At 43.7% G+C, this 19,086-nt stretch overlaps 1 protein-coding gene across 2 annotated transcripts in view; it reads right to left on the reverse strand.

The window, feature by feature from the left end:
- Positions 1-13,343, reverse strand: part of MXRA8 (matrix remodeling associated 8) — a 29,079-nt gene extending 15,736 nt beyond the window's left edge. Inside the window, exon 1 of one of the 2 annotated variants that reach the window (XM_072884208.1) lies at positions 13,271-13,343. In XM_072884208.1, coding sequence (XP_072740309.1) covers positions 13,271-13,328 — 58 coding nt within the window. In that variant the 5' untranslated portion in view covers positions 13,329-13,343. Of the gene's footprint in view, positions 1-5,638; positions 5,842-13,270 lie in introns of those variants that run through there. The other variant, XM_072884209.1, reaches the window with a different exon arrangement.
- Positions 13,344-19,086: the final 5,743 nt, after the last annotated feature.

Here is a 19,086-nt window from a genome sequence, read left to right on the forward strand (position 1 = left end):
ATCATTTGATGGTCTCTCCTAATAGACTGCAAAATGCCTGATGGTAAAATACGGTAAGCTGCCAGCCTCTGTCTCTGGAAGCCAGGACTTAGATTTAGCTGAGGACAGCAAAGGAACGATACAAAGCTCTTTTACAGCACCAAATCAGCCTTCTCCAGGAGAAATCGGTCTCACTTGCAACAGGACAACCAGCCCTCAGTACAACAGCATCCACTTGTATCAGTGTGAGAAAGCAATGCCCATGTGTCTGAATTAGTGTTGTTTGCCCTGTGGCAAGGGAACAGCACAGTATCGCAACAGGAACAGCGACTTGGCCTGCTAGGGAGTGGTGTCTGTGAGCTGGCTGGCTGCACAGCCAGTGCTTCCAGAGTCTTGCATTACTGCTCATCAACAGCAAATTGATGTGGTGCTACAGAAACATCCTCTCCTGGCTCAGCAAGAGGAATGCATTTACTTTTCTCCTTTCCTCTTGCAAGTTAATGTAAAAAACATCGAGCCTAAATGCAGCACCATAAATCTAACAACTGACAAAAGTATCCACCTAAGCCTTCCAATATGCTCTGCCCAGCAGCCTGTCGCAGCCCCAAACTAACAATAGCTCTAACCCCTAGGTTCGTATCTTTTAGCTGGCCCTGCTGGCATGGTAAGGACCACCCAGGCCCTAACTCTCTATCCCACCCACAGGGGCCTTTTGCCAGGCCAGGCTGCCGGAGCCCGTCAACCAGCTACACGCGTTTCTCCAGCACACTTCCAAACACAACTCTCTGTAAAACAAGGAAGCGGTGAAGTTGCCTGTAATGTAACGGCCTTTAGGTAAGAAAAGCTTATGTCTTGTGGGTTTTGACAGCTTCTTTTTCCCTCCACTCTTAAAGCTTCTGCTAGCAGCTCCCTAAGAAGCAGGGCAGGAGCACTCTCGCTTACTTGACAATTACACTCCAGGGTCTTTCTAGGTCTGCCCCTCAGTAGCCAGGAGATGTTGCTTCCTGTTGGGAAAAGGGAAGAGTCTGTTGACACCTTGCCTGCATTATACCACACTGCTATTTTTGACTTGCTGAGTGTTGCCACACAAAGCTGAGCGGCCCAGGGTTACAGTGACATTATGCACTAGAACAAAACCCATCCAAGATGAAGGCATAGTTAAGTATTGTGCGGGAGTTCAGCACAGAGACAGACATGGAAGAGAAAGGGTTTTTCACTGCATGTCTGCGCACACTCACATGCACACACACAGACTCTGGACAGAAGCTTTGGGTCTGAAGTCTGCCCTAGGGTATCATTCATAGTCTCAGAGTGGTAAGTGCAAACACCAAAAAGACAGCGGCATAGCAGCCAATAAGCAAAGTTCTAGAAGGGAAAGAAAGAACAAGTCTTTACAAGAGGCATGGGAACTCCATAAGACAAAGAAGGACAAACTGATTGTTCTGATTCCCCAGCAATGCTGGAAATCTGCACACATACATCAGGTCACGGATAAGACTCCAACTTATTTGACATGACTGTAAATGAGATCACTTAGAAATCTAAGGCATCTGGAATGTCTCTGATCTCTTGTATGCCTGGAGAAAATGCAATTTAAAACAACTGACCTTCAATAACCTGAACATAGAGCAGTAGATAAAGAAGGAATAAGCCTTTTTCTCTTTTCAGTCTCCTCCCTCTGCTATGTGAGACAAGCAGAGCAAACAAGACATGTCCCCCAGCCATGCTTTTTAAAGTTATTGTCTGTATAACACAGTAGCTGCTGAACAGAGGCAGAGATATATCCATAACCCAGCAAAGTTGACAGCTTATGAACTACAGGACTGGGGTAAACTGGAAGCAGTTATTTTGGTGAGTCACACTTCCCAAGCTGCAACTGTCAAATCAAGGAGTATTTATGCACCTAGTGAAAGCTCAGACTTTTGTAATCACAGGACTCCAGGACCTGGAGCTTCAAAACCACCAAATACCTTAAGAGTTGTCAACACAGAACTCACTGTAGCTTTCATTTTAAAATTTCAAATTCCATGTGATGGATAATCACTTTGTCCTCTCTCTGTGATGTACCCACCAAAAAAACAACAAAAAGACATCTAAATGCTGTCCCCTGACATGTTCCATGCAGATTCAGCATGCCTCTCAGCAGGATCCCAGAGGTATTCTGCTGGTCCCACAATATAGGAAGAGGAAAGCAGCCTGCAAAAGCATTTCCAAATCCCTTGTAAAAGCCAGAGCCAGCTCTTACTTCTTGAATCCCATCCACTTTTCAAGTAAAGAATTAAGCCACAAAAACTGCAGGCAAACGAGAAGTAAAAGCCTCAGGCTCTGAAAGACATCTTACATATGCAGAGCTTTCTAGGCGGTGTCCTTGGAGCAGTTCAAACAGAAAACTGTCCCTAGAGTCTTGCCTGAACAATACCACCACTTCTCTCCTCCTGGAGATAGCTGCTGGCAGAGGGTCTGCTTCACAGGTAGAATCATAGAATCAAGGAATGCTTTGGCTTGGAAGGGACCTTTACAGGTCACCTAGTCCAACCCCCCTGCAAGAGCAGGGACATCTTCAACCAGATCAGGTTGCTCAGAGCCCCATCCAGCCTGACCTTGAATGTCCAGGGGCCTCCACTACCTCTCTGGGCAACCTGTTCCAGTGCCTCACCACCCTCATTGTAAAAAATTTATTTCTTAAATCCAGTCTAAATCTGCCCTCCCTTAATTTAAAAGGTAGATGCATGTGCTAATGAAACCACTGAGTTCCTGTCTTATACTGGAGGATGAAAGACTACCAGAGCAGAAAAGGAAACTGCAAACACCGTGAGTGGTAGCCTGAGTGCCAAGTGGCATATATATGCTCCACGGGACATGACAACACCAGCTCTACCTGCAGTGCTTCTGCTTGAACTCAGGAAGAGCCTTGCCATTGATGTCAGCAGAGCGAGGATAAGCTGCCGGGAACCGTGCCTTACAAGGCTTACAAGGCATCACTGAAGTCCAGATTGTAGCAGTGAGCAGGAAAGAAAACGAACTAAGAAGTCACTGGAGAAATGAGTGTCATAACCCACCAAGTGTGTGGGTTGAAAAATAATAGTCTGTGAGGTTGACACTCTGCTTGCCTAAGTAAGTTCAACTCGTTATTCCTTTGCACACCTTCTCTACTATCTCCTGGTCTGTCTCAGCTTCTTTTTTCTTTTGAAAAAGGAAGCAACATCGCCTTTACATTAGGGGCACAGAGGGATGGTCTAGTCCTAGAGAAAGGACATGTTCTTCACGAAATCCGTATGTGTCAGATTGCTTATTTCTCCCATAAATCCCATTGTCTATGCAGGGGATTTAATGGTCTCTGTAGAGCCATTACACAATTATTGCAAAAACAGCAGCCTGTGCTACCAAGCTATTTCCAAATACTTTTGGAGAATGGCATTGGCTCCATCCTGACTCTTTATGGAGCTGACCCAGCGTCTAAGAGGCCATAATGGCTTATGATGCAGTAACGTCAAGGTGACAGCTACACAAATGAGCTCAGGTCTCTTCTGGTAGCCCATTTTTAAAATCCACTGACCAGTAACCAGGAATAACATCTAGGCCCATCTCAAAGAGGCAAAGGAGGGAGATGGTGAGCAATACAGTTCCACCTGGACATCTCCCATTCACCACCTGCCCCTGCTGACCTAGGACTGCAAGACTAAGCTTTTCAGCAAAACAAGTTTCCCTTACAAAGCCAACTGATGGTCAAGCCAGGCTTTGAACTAGGCTTTTATCTAAGTCTCTATGTTTTTTTATTTTTAAAGGCTTCCTGGAACAACTTTCTCAACAGCAGAGTCTTCTGCTTTCAAAAAGGACGTCAGGACTGGAAAGCCCTTAACTACCCATCCAGTCCCAACAATTCCAACACCTCACTGCAGGTAGGAACATGCCCATGAATTGGCAAAAAGCAAGAATGTGCTGCCTCGGCAGAAAGGAAGAAGCCTTCTGTCTGTACAAGAAACCAAACGCCATCTTGGCCACTGCACAATCAGGATCCCTCACAGATTTGCCTGAACTTTCTCACAGACAGTTCAGATGTTAGCTCAGCTTTATAAACCCTTCTCTGCTTTGTGTACTTCATGTTGGCCCTAGGCCCACAGAATAGTTTGCACAGCCATTCCAAACACAGTGCTGTTCCTCCCTGCAAGACATTAACACTTGGGGGTGTGGTTCCTCTCCAGAAGGGATCATCTCAGCAAATATGGAACAGCACAGATTTCCTCCCTTCTCCCCGTCTTCACTCATGATGTTATAACCTGATTTGTGTGGGGATAGCAGGAACTCAAACATCAGGGCTGCCTGGCATATGGACAGTTATCTCTCCAAAATAAACCTGAAAAAAGTCTGTTAGAGATCATCCACCCTTAGGTGGGATACTGTTGCCTCTCCACAGCTCCCCCACTGCTCTATAGCAACCCAACCTGCTGTTCCTGCCCTGGGTGCTCCCCAAGCTCTACCAACATGCTAAACCACACTGGGGAGCAGCTGGACTGGTTGGTGCTTCTGAAATACAGTATGTGGCCTCTCTCCTCCTTCTCCAGGCTTAGCCCACCCCCACACACTAGTTTTCTGAGCCACTTAACCCTTCTGTCCCTACAACTGATCCTATATGTTGCCAATTCCTAAACTTTGCCTTGAGGCATTGCAAAACTGGGGATGATGTGGTGACATGAAAACCAGATTAATTAGGGACCAAACTGAGAACTCGTCAGCTTACTCCATCTATGTACTGAGGAATTTTGAGAGGCTCAGGTGGCTAACCACAGCCTTTCATTAACAGGGCTGTGAAGAGTGGGGGGTCACCGGTCCCCAAAAAGCTTGTGCTCCTCACTTCCTACTGTCAGCACCCTGAATGAAGTCTCTCCATACTCTTCGTAGAGCTGTAATTGGTCCTTTGCTCATGGGTGCCTTCCTTAGAGCCCAAAGTGTTGCAAGTGTGGATTTGCCGGGGTTTTGCAATTAATCCTCAAATCTTCTCCTGCCATCCAAGCCTTACTGGGGTCTCTCTGTTTAACTTGGGGCCAGGCTCTCAGGACTCTGAATCTGCTTTCAGCTCTTACAGAAAACTCTGTGATTAAGGAAAAGGTACAAGCCATTCTGTTACTGTAAGCTCATCAGACATGTCCTCATCCCTTTCTTGCACCTTACCCAAAAGTGAATTCCTATGTCTCTGTCTCTATGCTGACAGGAAAAAAGAACAACTTTAATTTTTTCCTCCATCCTGAACACTCACTCACACACACACACGTACCAGCTGTTTCTGCCTCTTCAAAAGTATAAAATAACTTTGGATCATGTAAATCTAACTACGCAAGCTTTACTGTACTCACATTCAAGCTTATTGGTTTTGAATTTGCTGATCAAGGTAACCGATAGGAAAAAACAGATTGCACAAACATGCTGAATGGAGCCCTGCTTAAACAACCTCAAACATTTCTCCATTCTCTCTCCTTTCCTCTCCAAAAAGCATGAGAAATCCATGATTCCCTCCCCTCACAGACAAAAACACAGCTAACTTAGGAATCTGAACAAAATCTTACAAATATAACAGTTCAAAATCTTCTAGCTAACCTCCAGCCCCGTCCTCTGCAGTTGAAATAAAAACAAGTAACATCATGCCGATCAGCTAGGAGCTTACTTTGCTGAAGCAAAATCTGCCACAGAAGGAGTTTTGCTAGTTGCTCCATTTCTTCAGCTTGTCCGTGTTTTCGTCTCTCTCGAAAAACAAGTTGCAGACTTTTTTTTTTTTTTTAACTTTTTTTTTTTTGGTAACTGGAAAACACTATGACCTCATCAATTTACATCCAGAAAGCTGTGGACAGCAGCTCATATTCTGCAGAATTACTCCACCTACAACTTCCAATTCCCCACCTCCCCACTCCGCTCTCCCCCTACACTCACACTCCACCTCCTTCCTTTCCCTAACGCTTTCTGCACGATTACTATGAACACCCACTCTTCTCTTTCCCCTCCCTCTGGGACCTTCTGATCTGCCCCGACTTTGATGTAGAAGTTTTATCGGGTAAAGTCGGTCCCACACAACTCTGTGAAACAATCTCTCTCCCTCCCCCTAGGGATGGAACTAATTTTCCTTGTGCTTTACTTGATCCAGCTGTTCCTTCCTTTGTTTGACACTCATCCAGCTGTCTGCTTGAGACTGGATTTATTCCGTTGCCTTCAGTGGTTTTTTGATCTTTGTCTCCTCGTATGGTTTTACTTCAAGCTCAAGTCTCAGAAGACAACCTAGAAAACAATATTTACTCTGTCCTGTGATTTGTAAGCAAGGGCTTAACAGCAGCTATCTTAGCAAAAGGATAATAATGACAAAGACTGAATATATGGGAGCTTAGAGCAGTGCAGGCAAAAGGGCCTGGAATGTAACTAAAAGCCCCAGAATACTGTAATGTGGGGAACAGGTTTCCCTATCACAGAGGCCAGAACATGGAAAGCTGGGTGAGATTTAGAACTTCTGCTTTCAGCCCTTCATACAAGAACTGAACGATGCTAGCAGTCGCTTGACTGGCACCGAGACAAACAGCCAACACATTGCAGTAACCTTAACCACGGAAGACCTGATACACTGCTCTTCTTCTCCTTTGCATACTCATAAGATAACACCAGCCCTGATAGCAGTGCCAAGACACAGCAACAACGTCAAGCGATGAATTTTCGGCAGTCTTTGCTCAAGGGAAAGACTGTTAAAGTAAATTAACCAGTTCCTAAAGCCTGTACCGATGTATTTAACTGTGTTTATATAACCCACTTCACTGTGTCCCACAACGATTAGGAGTATTAACGCAGTCAGTTACTGAAAACAATGACAAAGAGCAGAGAAAGAAGCAGTAAATCTCAAACTCCAAACACCGCTTCACAAAATAAAATCTACATACACCCTTTATGTGTATACACTCACAGACCAGTTAAAGTTCAGATCGCCTTAGTTTGGCATCTGCAGACCAGAGAGAGTCATTTTTTTCAGTTTAGGGGATTACTTTTTTAGATGCTGCAGGATGTTCAGAGGGGACAGGCTCCTTAAAATGGCAGGGCTAACTGAGCATGGAATGAAATCATGCCTTTGTGCCGCCGTTTAAACAGTTGAACCTTTACCAGCCTAACCTGAAGAGAGCAGCAACCTTCACAGGCAGTGGGAACAGCTTCAGCAGGCTGCTGGCTGAACCATTTAGAACAGGCCCTAAACTGGTTTAAGTTAGTCTCCTTTGCTGACTCTGTAAGTGTTAAGACATTTCTCTTCCACATCAATCCAAGTCTGAGTTCTGAAAAAAGCAATTCATTTCCAGTGGAAAAATTTATTTTATTTTCAAGCGGGACAAGACACTGAGTCAGAGTATTCAACATGCTGTTTCACAAAGTGCCTTCGGATGTGGGTATGAAAGGTGTAAATGTTGCTTTAGACTTGGAATATGGCTCCATCTGAATCTGGCCTTGTGTAGGCCTAACAACCTAATCCATGTAGGTGACTGAATTAGCCAGGAGTCTTTTAATACAAGACTTGCAGGAAAGTTACATGACTATAAAGTCAGGGAATAGTGTAGCTGCTGCTAGTATATGTTAAAAAATAAAATATGGTAAAGCTTTCTGTTTGCTTGCATTCTGTTGTTAGATTATTGTTGTTTATGGTTAACAGTGTTTAGTGGATTTAACAATACCATCAAATTAGTCATCAAGTGGAAAATGTTGGGGAAAGGGAATTAAAACTTACCGTTCTTAAATGTCCATCTGTAGAACAGAGCTAAATATATGTGGGGCTCCCATAGGAGAGCTTAAAAATACAAGCTAGTAGCCTTCCCATGGCACTCCATGGAGATAAACTTAATTGCCCCACTTGAATTTTTCCTTCTGATATTTTTCTGTACCATTTAGTATACCAGAAGACAGATTTCCTCTACCCCAGAGGGGGCTGTCTTTCAGGGAAGAGGAGGGCATTATAATTATAACAAAAACCTAAACAAACATCTAAATAACTACACTCTGCAACAAAGGAAACTTTCGAAACATCCAGACTAAATCAGATCAGAACTTCATCTAGTCCAGCATCCTGTCTCCAGCAGCAGACAGAACCAGACACTTCCAAAGAAATTCCAAGAAACTGGAGCTATTATTATTAAAGAATTTGACCATGAAAAAAGCCTACTGTTAACTCTAGCAGGTCTCCACACTGTCCAAAACAGATCCAGGTAACTGCCGCTTTGTTTCTAGTGAAAAGTTCGAAAATATCTTCAGGTAAGAACCACACAAAATTTCACTGCCAACTTCAACTCTGTCATTTCTATTAAGTGGGGAAGTTTGTGGGTAATTAGATACATACAGTCACTCACAGTCCAAGTTCCCACACTCATCAGCATAGCCTGTATGTTCACATGTCCAGTCCAATTGTAACCCTAATGCAAAAGCACAGGCTTGTCTTTGCAAGCCTCAGATATTTGCATTAGTCCAATCCCATAACCACCTGCATGCAGCAAAGGCTCCTACTGTGCCACGTCCCGAAACTGAAAACCTGCTGCCAGATTCTCAGGCATCACAACAAAGACAATACTGATCTACAGCAACTGAGGTGCTGGCCTGTTGCTGAGCCAGAAGTCCAGTGGAAGAAGGAGCCCTTCCTGTTGTCTCTGTCAGGCCAGGGAGCCAGAAGAAAGGCTCAGATCTGACAGCCTTTTGTTTAGCTGCGTCATCAGAGCAGAGTCTGGAAAACGTTTGGCTGGGAGGCAAGAAGCTGTTCCCATTGCGCAGACAGCAAATACAGCACCCTCTCCTTCCCTTGGTTTCTCTCAACCACAGGCAGAACCTTCCAGGCTGCAATTCCAGGTTGCTTTTCCACCTTTCTGCCTCCTAGTTTTGGCACTGCAGAGGTTACTGGCTGTTTCTTGCATGATTTCTGGGATAGATGCAAATTGCTGTGGTTGCTGCTGTCATGAATTGGCTATTTCCTGACTGAAAGAAGCCAACTTCAGGCTGAACCCACTGAAGTCTCCTAAAGAAAACCACCCACTGGAAGCAAAGAGCAGCAGCTTCTCTGGGGTTCACAATGAGAGGAGGAAAGGGACACAGGAAGCTATTTCACAGACCTTTGCCTTTTCCTCACTCTTTAGTTCTGCACAGTCTCTAGTCAGCCCTGTCTTCCTAGAGCTTTGCTAGTCCAAACGGATCCTGGAAGGGCAGCTGTGTCAACACTTTGCCCAGTCAGGAGCTGAATTTTTAACTAGATTCTCCACGGAGGCTGACGTGACCAGTGTTCCCTAGCCTTTCTCCTTCCTCATTCCCAGAGGTATTTTGGGTATTGATTCTCAAAACAAGAAGCATCCCTTAGCTGCCCACTGCAGCATATACAGCTGTCTGCCCTGACCGCAAGTCCTGTCCAAAGAAAGCAACCTCATCCGTGAAGGGAAAGGGATCTTCCAGCACCAACACAAGTGTGTTTGCTTCCTGGAGTCTGCACCTGCCATCCTCATCACAGACCAGGCTAGCGGGGACAAGAAAGGCTCCCATGTTTCCAGAGTCACCCCTATTTCAGATATGAAATATATGGCAATATGAAATAGGTATTTCAGATCTATTTCAGATATGAAATGCTGGTGACTCAGGTGGAAAAAAGCCCTGCCCAAAGACAGTGCAGGGGTCACAAGATTAATTGGCTTGTGGGAAACAGTAATGGGCAAGCCATGTCTGCCAGGAAGTTTCTTCTTCCCAATCTCTTCCATTTTAACGTTTTTGTTTTCTGTGGCCACAGGCTGCACTGAAAAACCTCCCAATAAATCTGAATTGAAGACCACCAGCCTAGAAAAACTGAGCAAGTGTCAGATTGGGAAGAAGGTCTGATGCCAAGAGGTACCCTCCATCCTTTTATTGCAATTTTGAGAACCATTAACCCTGGGAAGCAGGAGTGGAAGTGGCCACTTCCGCCCCATTTTCATGGCTATAAATATATGTAATGTATTAAAAAGGAATGCCAGGATTAATGCTCTGTTGACACAAAGACACAAATTACAGTACAAGGCCTTATGTACAGGATTTGTCAACACTCCATGCTTATTACCAACAACTTCTTTAGATGTTCTTTAAATACAGGACCCATAGCACTCTGCCATGATCAAAGGAAAGGAGAAAATATCTACCCATGAGCAGAAGCAAGGATAATTCCTAGAACTGAAAAGTAGTAGGGAATGCTACAGCTTGGGAATAAAGAGTGCTAATTGACAGGTACAGTGGCAAAGGTGGCAAGAATCCTGCAAAGCCAAAAACATAAGCAGAAATAGAGCTTTGCATGGAAACATCACGAGACAAAGTCAGGGGTACTGCAGTTCAGGGTTAATATACACTGACACCATTTATCTTCTACTGGGAATTGCTCAAATAACCCTTGTCATGCCAGTAGTGTGATCAACCTGTAACACTCAGAGGGATAAATACACACCCATATTCACTCCCCCTTTCTAAGAAAGGTCTGGTGTGGGTAGGGGGAGCCTTCAGAGCTGCCTGCTGATAGAAAAGAGCAATGTAACACAGAACCATGTGAATTACCAGAGGGTATGCGTTTCCCGGGAGGCTTCATTTGGTTGCAAAGCTTTTCTCATTAAACTAAATCTTTCAGCTGCAATGAATCCCATAAGCAAGCCTGAAATAATCCAACTTGCAGCAAGAGCTGTGAACTAAAAGGACAAAACTGAAACCCAGCCACAATAACAGGGCTGTCAAGCGAAGCCTGTCATTATTCCAGTGATGCAACAAGCCACGTACCTCTTACAGACCCAGCATTACAATGTTTGTTCCCTAGCCATAAATGCTAAAGCCCCTGATTTGCCTTCTCTGAAAAGCATATTCAGAATGACAAGTTGAAGGTCTGGCCAGATGTTTTTCTGCTTTGTTTTATTTCATTGGAGCCCACTGTGATCACCAGCCTGGGATGCAGTCACCAAACCGGCAGCTGAGGCAAATACACATGCCTAGCGTATGAGAATGGCAGATCCCTGACACCCTTTATACGAGGTATGTATAAAACAGTATCGTGGCAACAGTTAATAATACCACGGGACAACCCATTTCCAGCAAAGAGAAAGGTGAAGTCCACAAAACCACCCCATAGTGATAGTCGCTGCAATGGTCTAAGCTATGCTATGCCCAAGCACTCCTGAAGCAAAATGAGAGGGTTGCCCAGGAACAGTAAGTGTTATTTGGGGGCTGTCCTTTGCAGGCAATTCCTCAACTTCTTCCTGTCTTGGATCTCCAGCTGGAAAGCTCTACTTCCCTATGTCCCAAAGGCATTGGAGCATACGTTAATTAATGTGAATGTCCAGGTATGCAAGATATTTAGATAGATGGAATCTTAAAAGGGCTTTGATCTTCTGCTTAATGCACTGAGCTTTGCAGCTTGCCTAGCAGAGACTTAGATATGCACAAATGAGGAGTTAAACTGCAGCATCCAAGCAGACTGCTTTCTTACTGAATCGATTAATATGTGTGCATCTGTGTGTTTATATGTTCTTCAAGCACTGCTGTCCTCGTAACAGGGCAGAGGGCTCTGTCTGCATCTTTCGCCGTAAGGCGTCTCTACAGCTCAGTGGTTCCTGTCGTCTAGCATCTTTGGATGGCACTGTATTTAAACACCCCCTTTTGTTGGAAAGCAGTCAGCTTCAGATTCCTGGGATTCATCTCAAAACCATTAATAGAAACCAGTTACAAAAACAGAGAAATTGCCCAGGAAACCAACACAGATTTTTTTTTTCCAGACTGAAGCCTGAAGATTATTTTTCCAAGATAAAAATGCGTTTTGGCGATTTTTCCACAACATGAAATCCAAAAAGCTGGGTTCAGTGTGGGGAGAAAAGCCAAATGGATTTATGTGCCCAAAAATCATCAGAGGCAGATACTTAGCAGGTATAAATCAGCAAGCTTACACTAACTACCATGGACCTATATCAGTTTACACCTGCTAAGAATCTTCCTCATAAAACCTCGTGTTCCACAAATACCCATCAGATCATTAATCCTACCACTAGAGAGCTTTAGGTAATGGTGAAATTTGGTTACCCTTGTCATTAAAAAGAAAAGAGAATACAGAGTCTCCTTCTCTTCACCTTGTCTTTTCTGTATATCCTGCATAGCTGTGCTTCACCAGATGGTTTTTCTGGTGCTGAATAGTTTTGCCTATTCATACAATTTATCATGCCATTCCTAACCTGTGAAAATCACTGTCAAAAGCCTGTAAATAATAAATATTTTTGATAGTAAAAACAGTTCTTCTGAATCGGCATCAAATTCCACATTGTTCCAAATAAGCACCTGAATCAGATGTAGTTAGGCTAAGTGTTCAGTTGGTTAAATCCCAACAGATCAATAAATGTCCTCACCGAGGTGGTTGTTTTGTTGTTGTATTTAATTTAAGCACAACTTCCTCAATCTCAGCAGGCAAAGACTTTGTCTAGGGTATGTGATCAAGGGAACACTTGAGTACTAGCCTGTATCTCCTCTATTACTTTCTTTTGAACTCATTTTTAGTTCATAAATCTTAATCAGGGTTTAAATCTACACTTCCTTGCACTATAGCAGTGCCTCCTATTACAGCTAAAGGAGTAGTTCCATTAGATGACAGTAATAATGGGCTGTGATCTTATATCTAGGCTAGCCACAGAATTCCACATGTGTAGCCAGCATTTTCTCAGATATCAAGTATCAAAATTATTATATTCCATTATATCCATAGGCACCAACCGTTATCAGGATCCCTTTGTGATAGAGAGGGTACGTACAAGAATCAAAATCCTTGCCCTAAAAAAACACCGACCAATGAGAAATGGGACAACAACAAGCAGCAAGCAAATCAGGAATGGAAATAGAAACACAAAGAAGCACCTCACTGACATCCACAAAGCAGGTGTAAATTATAGTTTTCTCTTATGTTTAATACCTTTGGCATAAACCAAAGCGTGTAAAAAGGGAAATCTGGAAAATCAGTTCTCTATAAAAATAATTTAGTTTTAGTTGAAAAAACAAATTTATTTTTAAGTAGCTTGCCATGATTGTTTCAATTAAAATGTCTTTAAAAACAGACAACCTAAAAACACATAGTATGTTTTTTTCTGGTCCCTTATTTATGTTTGCAAGGGTCTTTATATTGGCGATATCATACTTGTGTTTATCTGTTCCACATAGGCAGGCTTTATATACAGCACAGGCAGCTTCTCCTAGGAAAAGTGTGTCGTCTAAACAGACTGGAGCAGGAGGGAGACATACAACACAAAAGGAAATTACTCACCCAAATTCAGACAGCAGATCAGTGGCAGAATTAGGAATACAGCCCAGACCAGCTGCATGTCAGCCTAGTAGTACCTTAGTGCCTAGACTATGCTGCCTCTGTCCTCTCCGGGAGCCTAGAAAGCCCTGGCACTATGTGAAGACTCACTGGGCACCTAAGACTGACAGGGAAGCAGACTGAAGGGCAGAGTTAGACAAAGTCTCTTTCCTGTCTTTCAGCTCTGGAAAGCTTCAATGATACATGGAACTCGGACATAATTTGGACAGAACTCTGATTTTTAACTTTACAATGGCCTGTTGCATCCCTCTTGCCTCTCAGATTTTTCCAGTATTCTGATTCCCTAGGGCAAACAAGAATCATTACTACTTGCTGCTTCTTTTCAGGAAACCACAGTGAAATTATATTTTTTAAATTTTATTTTGTTTAAAATATTAAGTATTTAACTCCTAGTCTATTCTGAGAGCCCATACTGTCTTCAACACACAGAATAAAAAAAAAAGAAAAAAAAGAAAAAAGCAGGTGTGAGTTCAAAATCACTACATGAACCATGAAGTTCCCGGGGGGATGGAAAAATATGCAAATCTGAATTGGCATTACCCTAAATCATAACTTCAGGAGTTGGCTCTATTCGTGTATATGCATCTGTTAATCTTCCTCTAAGGTTCACAGTAGCAGCCAGCAATTGTGTGTTGCTAGGAAGCAGGGGGATTTTTTTCAGGGCTCCTGACAAGTTACCACTTGCAACTGAGTACCCCCAAAACTTCTAGATCTATACAGACAAATGATCCCCCCAAATTAACTTCTGAATATCAAGTGCCTGAGACAGAAGGGTATCCAACCTCTGACACGGGACTGACTCACTCTCATGGGAGCTGTGGTTCTATAGCATCTTAGTTTTTTCAAATCCACGCTGAAACCACGAGGCTCCCCTCCAGGGGATAGATACCTAGTACTGGTCCAACTTGGCAGATGGTAGACAGCACTGAGATTCAGGAGGAAATGACTGAGGGATCAAATCACCACTTTGAACATTTACTGAGCCAGTGTGTTTGTCTTAAGAAATGTGAGAGAAGGCAGCAGCTCAGAACGGTGACATTCCGCCTGGCTGTTACTCATCCACTTTCTGTATTCCAGAAAAAAGGCTCCAGACAGGCAGACCTGGGTCCCATCTTTCAGTTCAGCAACACTCCTCTGTAAAGAAGAGGCCTGCACTTTGCACACTTTTTCATTCCAGATCTCAAGGCAGTTTACATGGAAGTTGTTAATCCTACACAAGGAAGGCAGGGTCTGAGGAAGAGAGGGGAGAAGTAACTGGACCAAGGGCTACTGAAGAACAGTGCCCAGAAATCCTGCATCGCTGTCCAGTACTCCTACTCACCTGCCCCTTCAGCATGGCTAGCAGGCTGACCACACCGCAGTCCTGGCTGGCAGTGAACACAGCACAACCAGAATCTCACCCCTTCCATTCTCGCCACAGGCAGAATGACACACCAGCAGTCCCTGGCTGTACTGCCAAAACTTTATGATGGGACACTCATCAACACGAGGCTGGCCGTTATAGAAGTTACAGCATTTTCAGGCCCTGATTGCAAGATACATCACCAAGGAGCCCGGTGCTTCTGCTCACCTTTATCAGGGACAAGAACAACATCCAGGTCTGAACCTAAAAGCACTCTGAAGGAGGAAGGAGAACAAGGAAGATTCACATATACTTAAACAGGCTTTGATGCCATAATTGTTATTGCCTAACTCCCTATTTCTGTTTGTCTTTCTCACAAGTAACCTGCTAGGCTTCCACGCCAGAACAAAACTGAAAGGAGTGATCACCCCTAACAGCACTGATTCAGTGCTAGTGGAGAGGACTAAACAGAGAGCCTTTTCCAGAGCAGTCCTCCGGCAATCACACACAGGCAGCAGTAGGTCAGGTTTCTCTAACATGGGAAAAGCTTAAATCACAAGCACACAGCACTGTTTATTTCTGTGAAGAACCAAAAAGTTCTGAGAGTACTTAGGGAGCAGACACATTTAGCTGAGAGATGCCATTTTGTGTCCCCTTTCTGACCATCAGCATCGTGCCTCAAACCACATCTTTCGGTCGTGCTCTACATGGGAACAGTGTTCTGGTACTCTGAGCTTTTGAAGGGAAACTCCAGTCCTCACACTAATTGCAGCCCATCTGTTGCACCCGCCTAAAATAATTAAGCAGTGGGATTCCAGGCACAGCATCTTATTTTGAGATCAGAAATGACTGGGAAAGAGTGGAAAAATTAATAGGTTGGCTCTGAAAAGGGTGTTCAAAGGTTGCATCCCAGAGAGTTTTATTATTTACCTCAGGTTTGCAGGCCATTTCATTTAAAATAAAAATACTTTGGCTGAAAGGAGGTTGCTTTCCATAATGCAATATAATCCTGCTGCCAAATTTAGACACACAAACATGGAGCCTGGACAATTTTTAAGGGTAGTCTATGTGAATTGTGTGTTTGCTCTAGATCAATCCAAGAGGACTCTGGCAACCATAACTTTAGCTAAAGAAAACAGGGTACTGCTTGCTTTGCCTCCTTTAGAAATCAGGTGTTCCATTTCTGCATACAAAACTACTTGCTTGAACCAGGATTGCTCCTTCTATCCAGAGATCTGAGTATTATACTACAGTACAAAATTTAACTTCCTACCACCCTTTTGAGAAGAAAAGGATCTTCATCCCCTTTAAGAAAGGGAGGAAAATGAGAAACAAAATTTTTTGGTATCTTGCCAAACATCACAGAGGAAACATGTCAGAGCTCAGAAGCCGCTGGCTCCTCATTTCTTGTTATATCTTAAGTAGTACAATAATCCCAGTTAAACTAGTGGTATAACATGGAACCTTTCGGTGTTCTCTAGTCTCTGAGGACTTCTCACTCTAATAAGCAGCATTACTATCCCTTTCTTCCATTAAATCAACCAATAGCTGGGGTGCTTTTCTACCTGCTCATTAAACATAAACACCAGAGTAGCCAGCTATCAATGAAGAAATTAACACTATTCTGAAGTTAATGAATCCTCTGAAAAGTGCTATTTATGAAAAATGGTTGAAAAGCATGCAATTCTGCCTAATTTTTCTTGTAAAAACTGCCCGCTGTCCAAGTGGCCCTTGAGGAGTTATGGAAGAGTGAAATACCGCAGCATGATGATTCTAGCAAAATTACTTTCAACAAACAGGTCCAGAGGGAATGGTTTGGCTGACAAAAATACAGATCCTGTAAATTTCTAGAAACTTGGCTCTTTATGGTGACAGATAATGAATGAGGTGCTCCTGACAGAACCACAGCAGAGAAGGCTGCTCCTCTGGTACTTCTTGGCTCCATAAAATAATGTGGTACTTGAATAAGAGAGGAGAGGGGTCAGTGTCTCAGTTACTGTGCAGAACAGTAAGTGAAAGCATCCCTCCAAAGCACACTAAGCCAGTATTAGCTGTTAGCACTTTCTAGTGAAACTGAAGGAACATTTCCATAGTGTCTTCACCCAAAATGCCAAAGCACTTTTCAAAATTATCACATTCACTCATGACAAAAATATAATTCTGCGATTCTGGAGTGGAACATGGCAGGTGCTTCACAAAAAAAAAATCCACTATTTAATAGTTTAGGACAGAGGAAAGAAAGAATATAAACTTGGAGACCCCACCCCACACACCCCTTCTAACCTAACCTGATATTGTGAAATCAGCAATTACTCCCAAAGACTCAAGCACCTAATTCTACCCTTCAGTAGAAGTCACAGCTTCCATCATGGCATGAGTTCCCTTCTTATTCATGACAGAGCTGATACTTGCAGGGGAAAACTGTACTATTTTTTTTTAAGAACATTGCTAGAGGTCTCTTGAACACCAAAGGCAAAAGGGAAAAGCTGCTCATCTAACATACCACACCCCTTCAGTGCAGCTTACAGGACCCTGAGACACACTGACACTAAGCTGCATTAAGGGAAAGAAATGATCACTCAGTAGGATCCAGCCGAAGTTATGAGCATGTCTCAGCTGATTTTGACCTGCTCCAGGCTGGAATATACAGCAAACAAACTGGCCTTCCCCTTGCTTGTTTTAGGGTTTTTGCAATAGCTCTTTAGAATGGAAGAGGACAACTCCTCCTTGGCTCAACAGAGCAGATCTCATTCCTCTCTCCAAGGATATACCTGAAACCCGAGTGCTAACGTTGAGTTAGCACACAACAGACAGGCACACAACAGAAAGCTTTGCCTGGAGCTGATCTGTACCAGTGCCCAGTTTATGGCATACATACTTTGTACTGCTCTCTCCCAGTCCAGCTCCTCACAGCTGTGCAGAACAGAACAAGCTTGCAGAGCTCTGCAGAGCCATGGAACCTGTCATCCCCCTCAACAGCCTGTGTAGGCTTGGGTAACAAAAACCATCTCAAGAAGGGGGGGGGGGGAAGCAAACCAACAACAACCCAAAAAGACCAGTAAAGCTCATTTAGACTTCCCACTCCAAGTTGGGGAGCAGCCCCATGACACCAAATGCGGTAATGCATATTCCTCCATCAGTACAATGTGGAAATGTTCAAGTTACTTTAACCTAGCAGCCCTACTCCAGAAGCAGCTGCCCTACACTGAAAGCTACATATGTGTATTTTTATTTGCTCTCCCTTCCGCTCCCCAGCTCCATTTCATAATTAGAAATCATTCAAGGAGAAGGTGTTACACCCAAGGCACAGATATCAAGATTGTTATTTTCCGCTTTCTTTTCACAGTCCCAGGTTTTTGCATAAATTACTGCCTTTCCTGTCTTTCCGAGGGCTACAACCCTCTTCCCTTCCCCAAGGGCTGGATGATGTTATCAGAAAGTAGGACACATTTAGTTCCGTCCTACCTTCCAAGGGGCCTACAGCAGAAGTTCTCACAGATGGCAGGATGCCAATGCTAATATAGGCCATTCTCCCACATCACAAAGACAGTAAAATTAGGCACTGCGAGTTTTCTGGAGGATACCCCTTCAGACCTAGGGAAAGCAACAGAAAAGATCATATGCAGCAGCATCTTCTGGACCGTAACTGAAACAATATGAATGGTCAGGGAAGCCAAATCAAGGCCTGCTAAGCCTGGGTGACCAGTCACAGATTCTGCCTTCAGGATGTACCTGCTGATTCTGCTGCTGAACAGACTCCAGCTGGCTGTTCCATAATGAACTAGCTGCCTCAGTGCTGACAGCAGCGAAAACCCTTTGTCAGTAGAGGAAACAGCTCTGACTCAAAAGCACCCAGGGAATGGAGCTGGTGAGTAACGTGGTGCTGTTTACATATAGTCACATTGCTGACTATAACTGTTGTAGTTTCTTCTACTGTTTTTTTTTTTTCCTTTGGCACCTTCGTCTATGACTGCTTATTCTTCAAGTTTAACCAGTTCCTCACTGGCTGGTGATAAAGCTCAGCCAGAAGCATTCTGCCATGAATTGTTAATGCCCTTAAAATAAACCTGACAAATTCCAAGCTATTCGTTTTTTACCTGATGTGCTGACTCCTTGCTCAGGACCCCACATCCTTGTCTTAACACCAATCACTTTGCAAGTGGTTATGGGACTCTGAAGTGCTTGCAGCTGCTGAGAGGCTCCAGGAGTGTTTTCTCCAGACCTAGACAGACCAAAGGCAGTGACACTCCCTCAGCACAAGGCCTCCCTGATCAGCACCAAGTCTTGTCTATTGAACAAGTGAAAAAACTAATTTTTGGCCAATTATTTCATGTTATTTGTCTACTTTAAACAAAATTTTAGCCACATTTCCTAAGGAAAGAAGGCACATGCAGTTACATGATGCTACTGTCCATTC

Source organism: Ciconia boyciana, chromosome 19 (assembly GCF_034638445.1).
Source record: "Ciconia boyciana chromosome 19, ASM3463844v1, whole genome shotgun sequence".
In the NCBI taxonomy this organism is placed as follows: Eukaryota; Metazoa; Chordata; class Aves; order Ciconiiformes; family Ciconiidae; genus Ciconia; species Ciconia boyciana.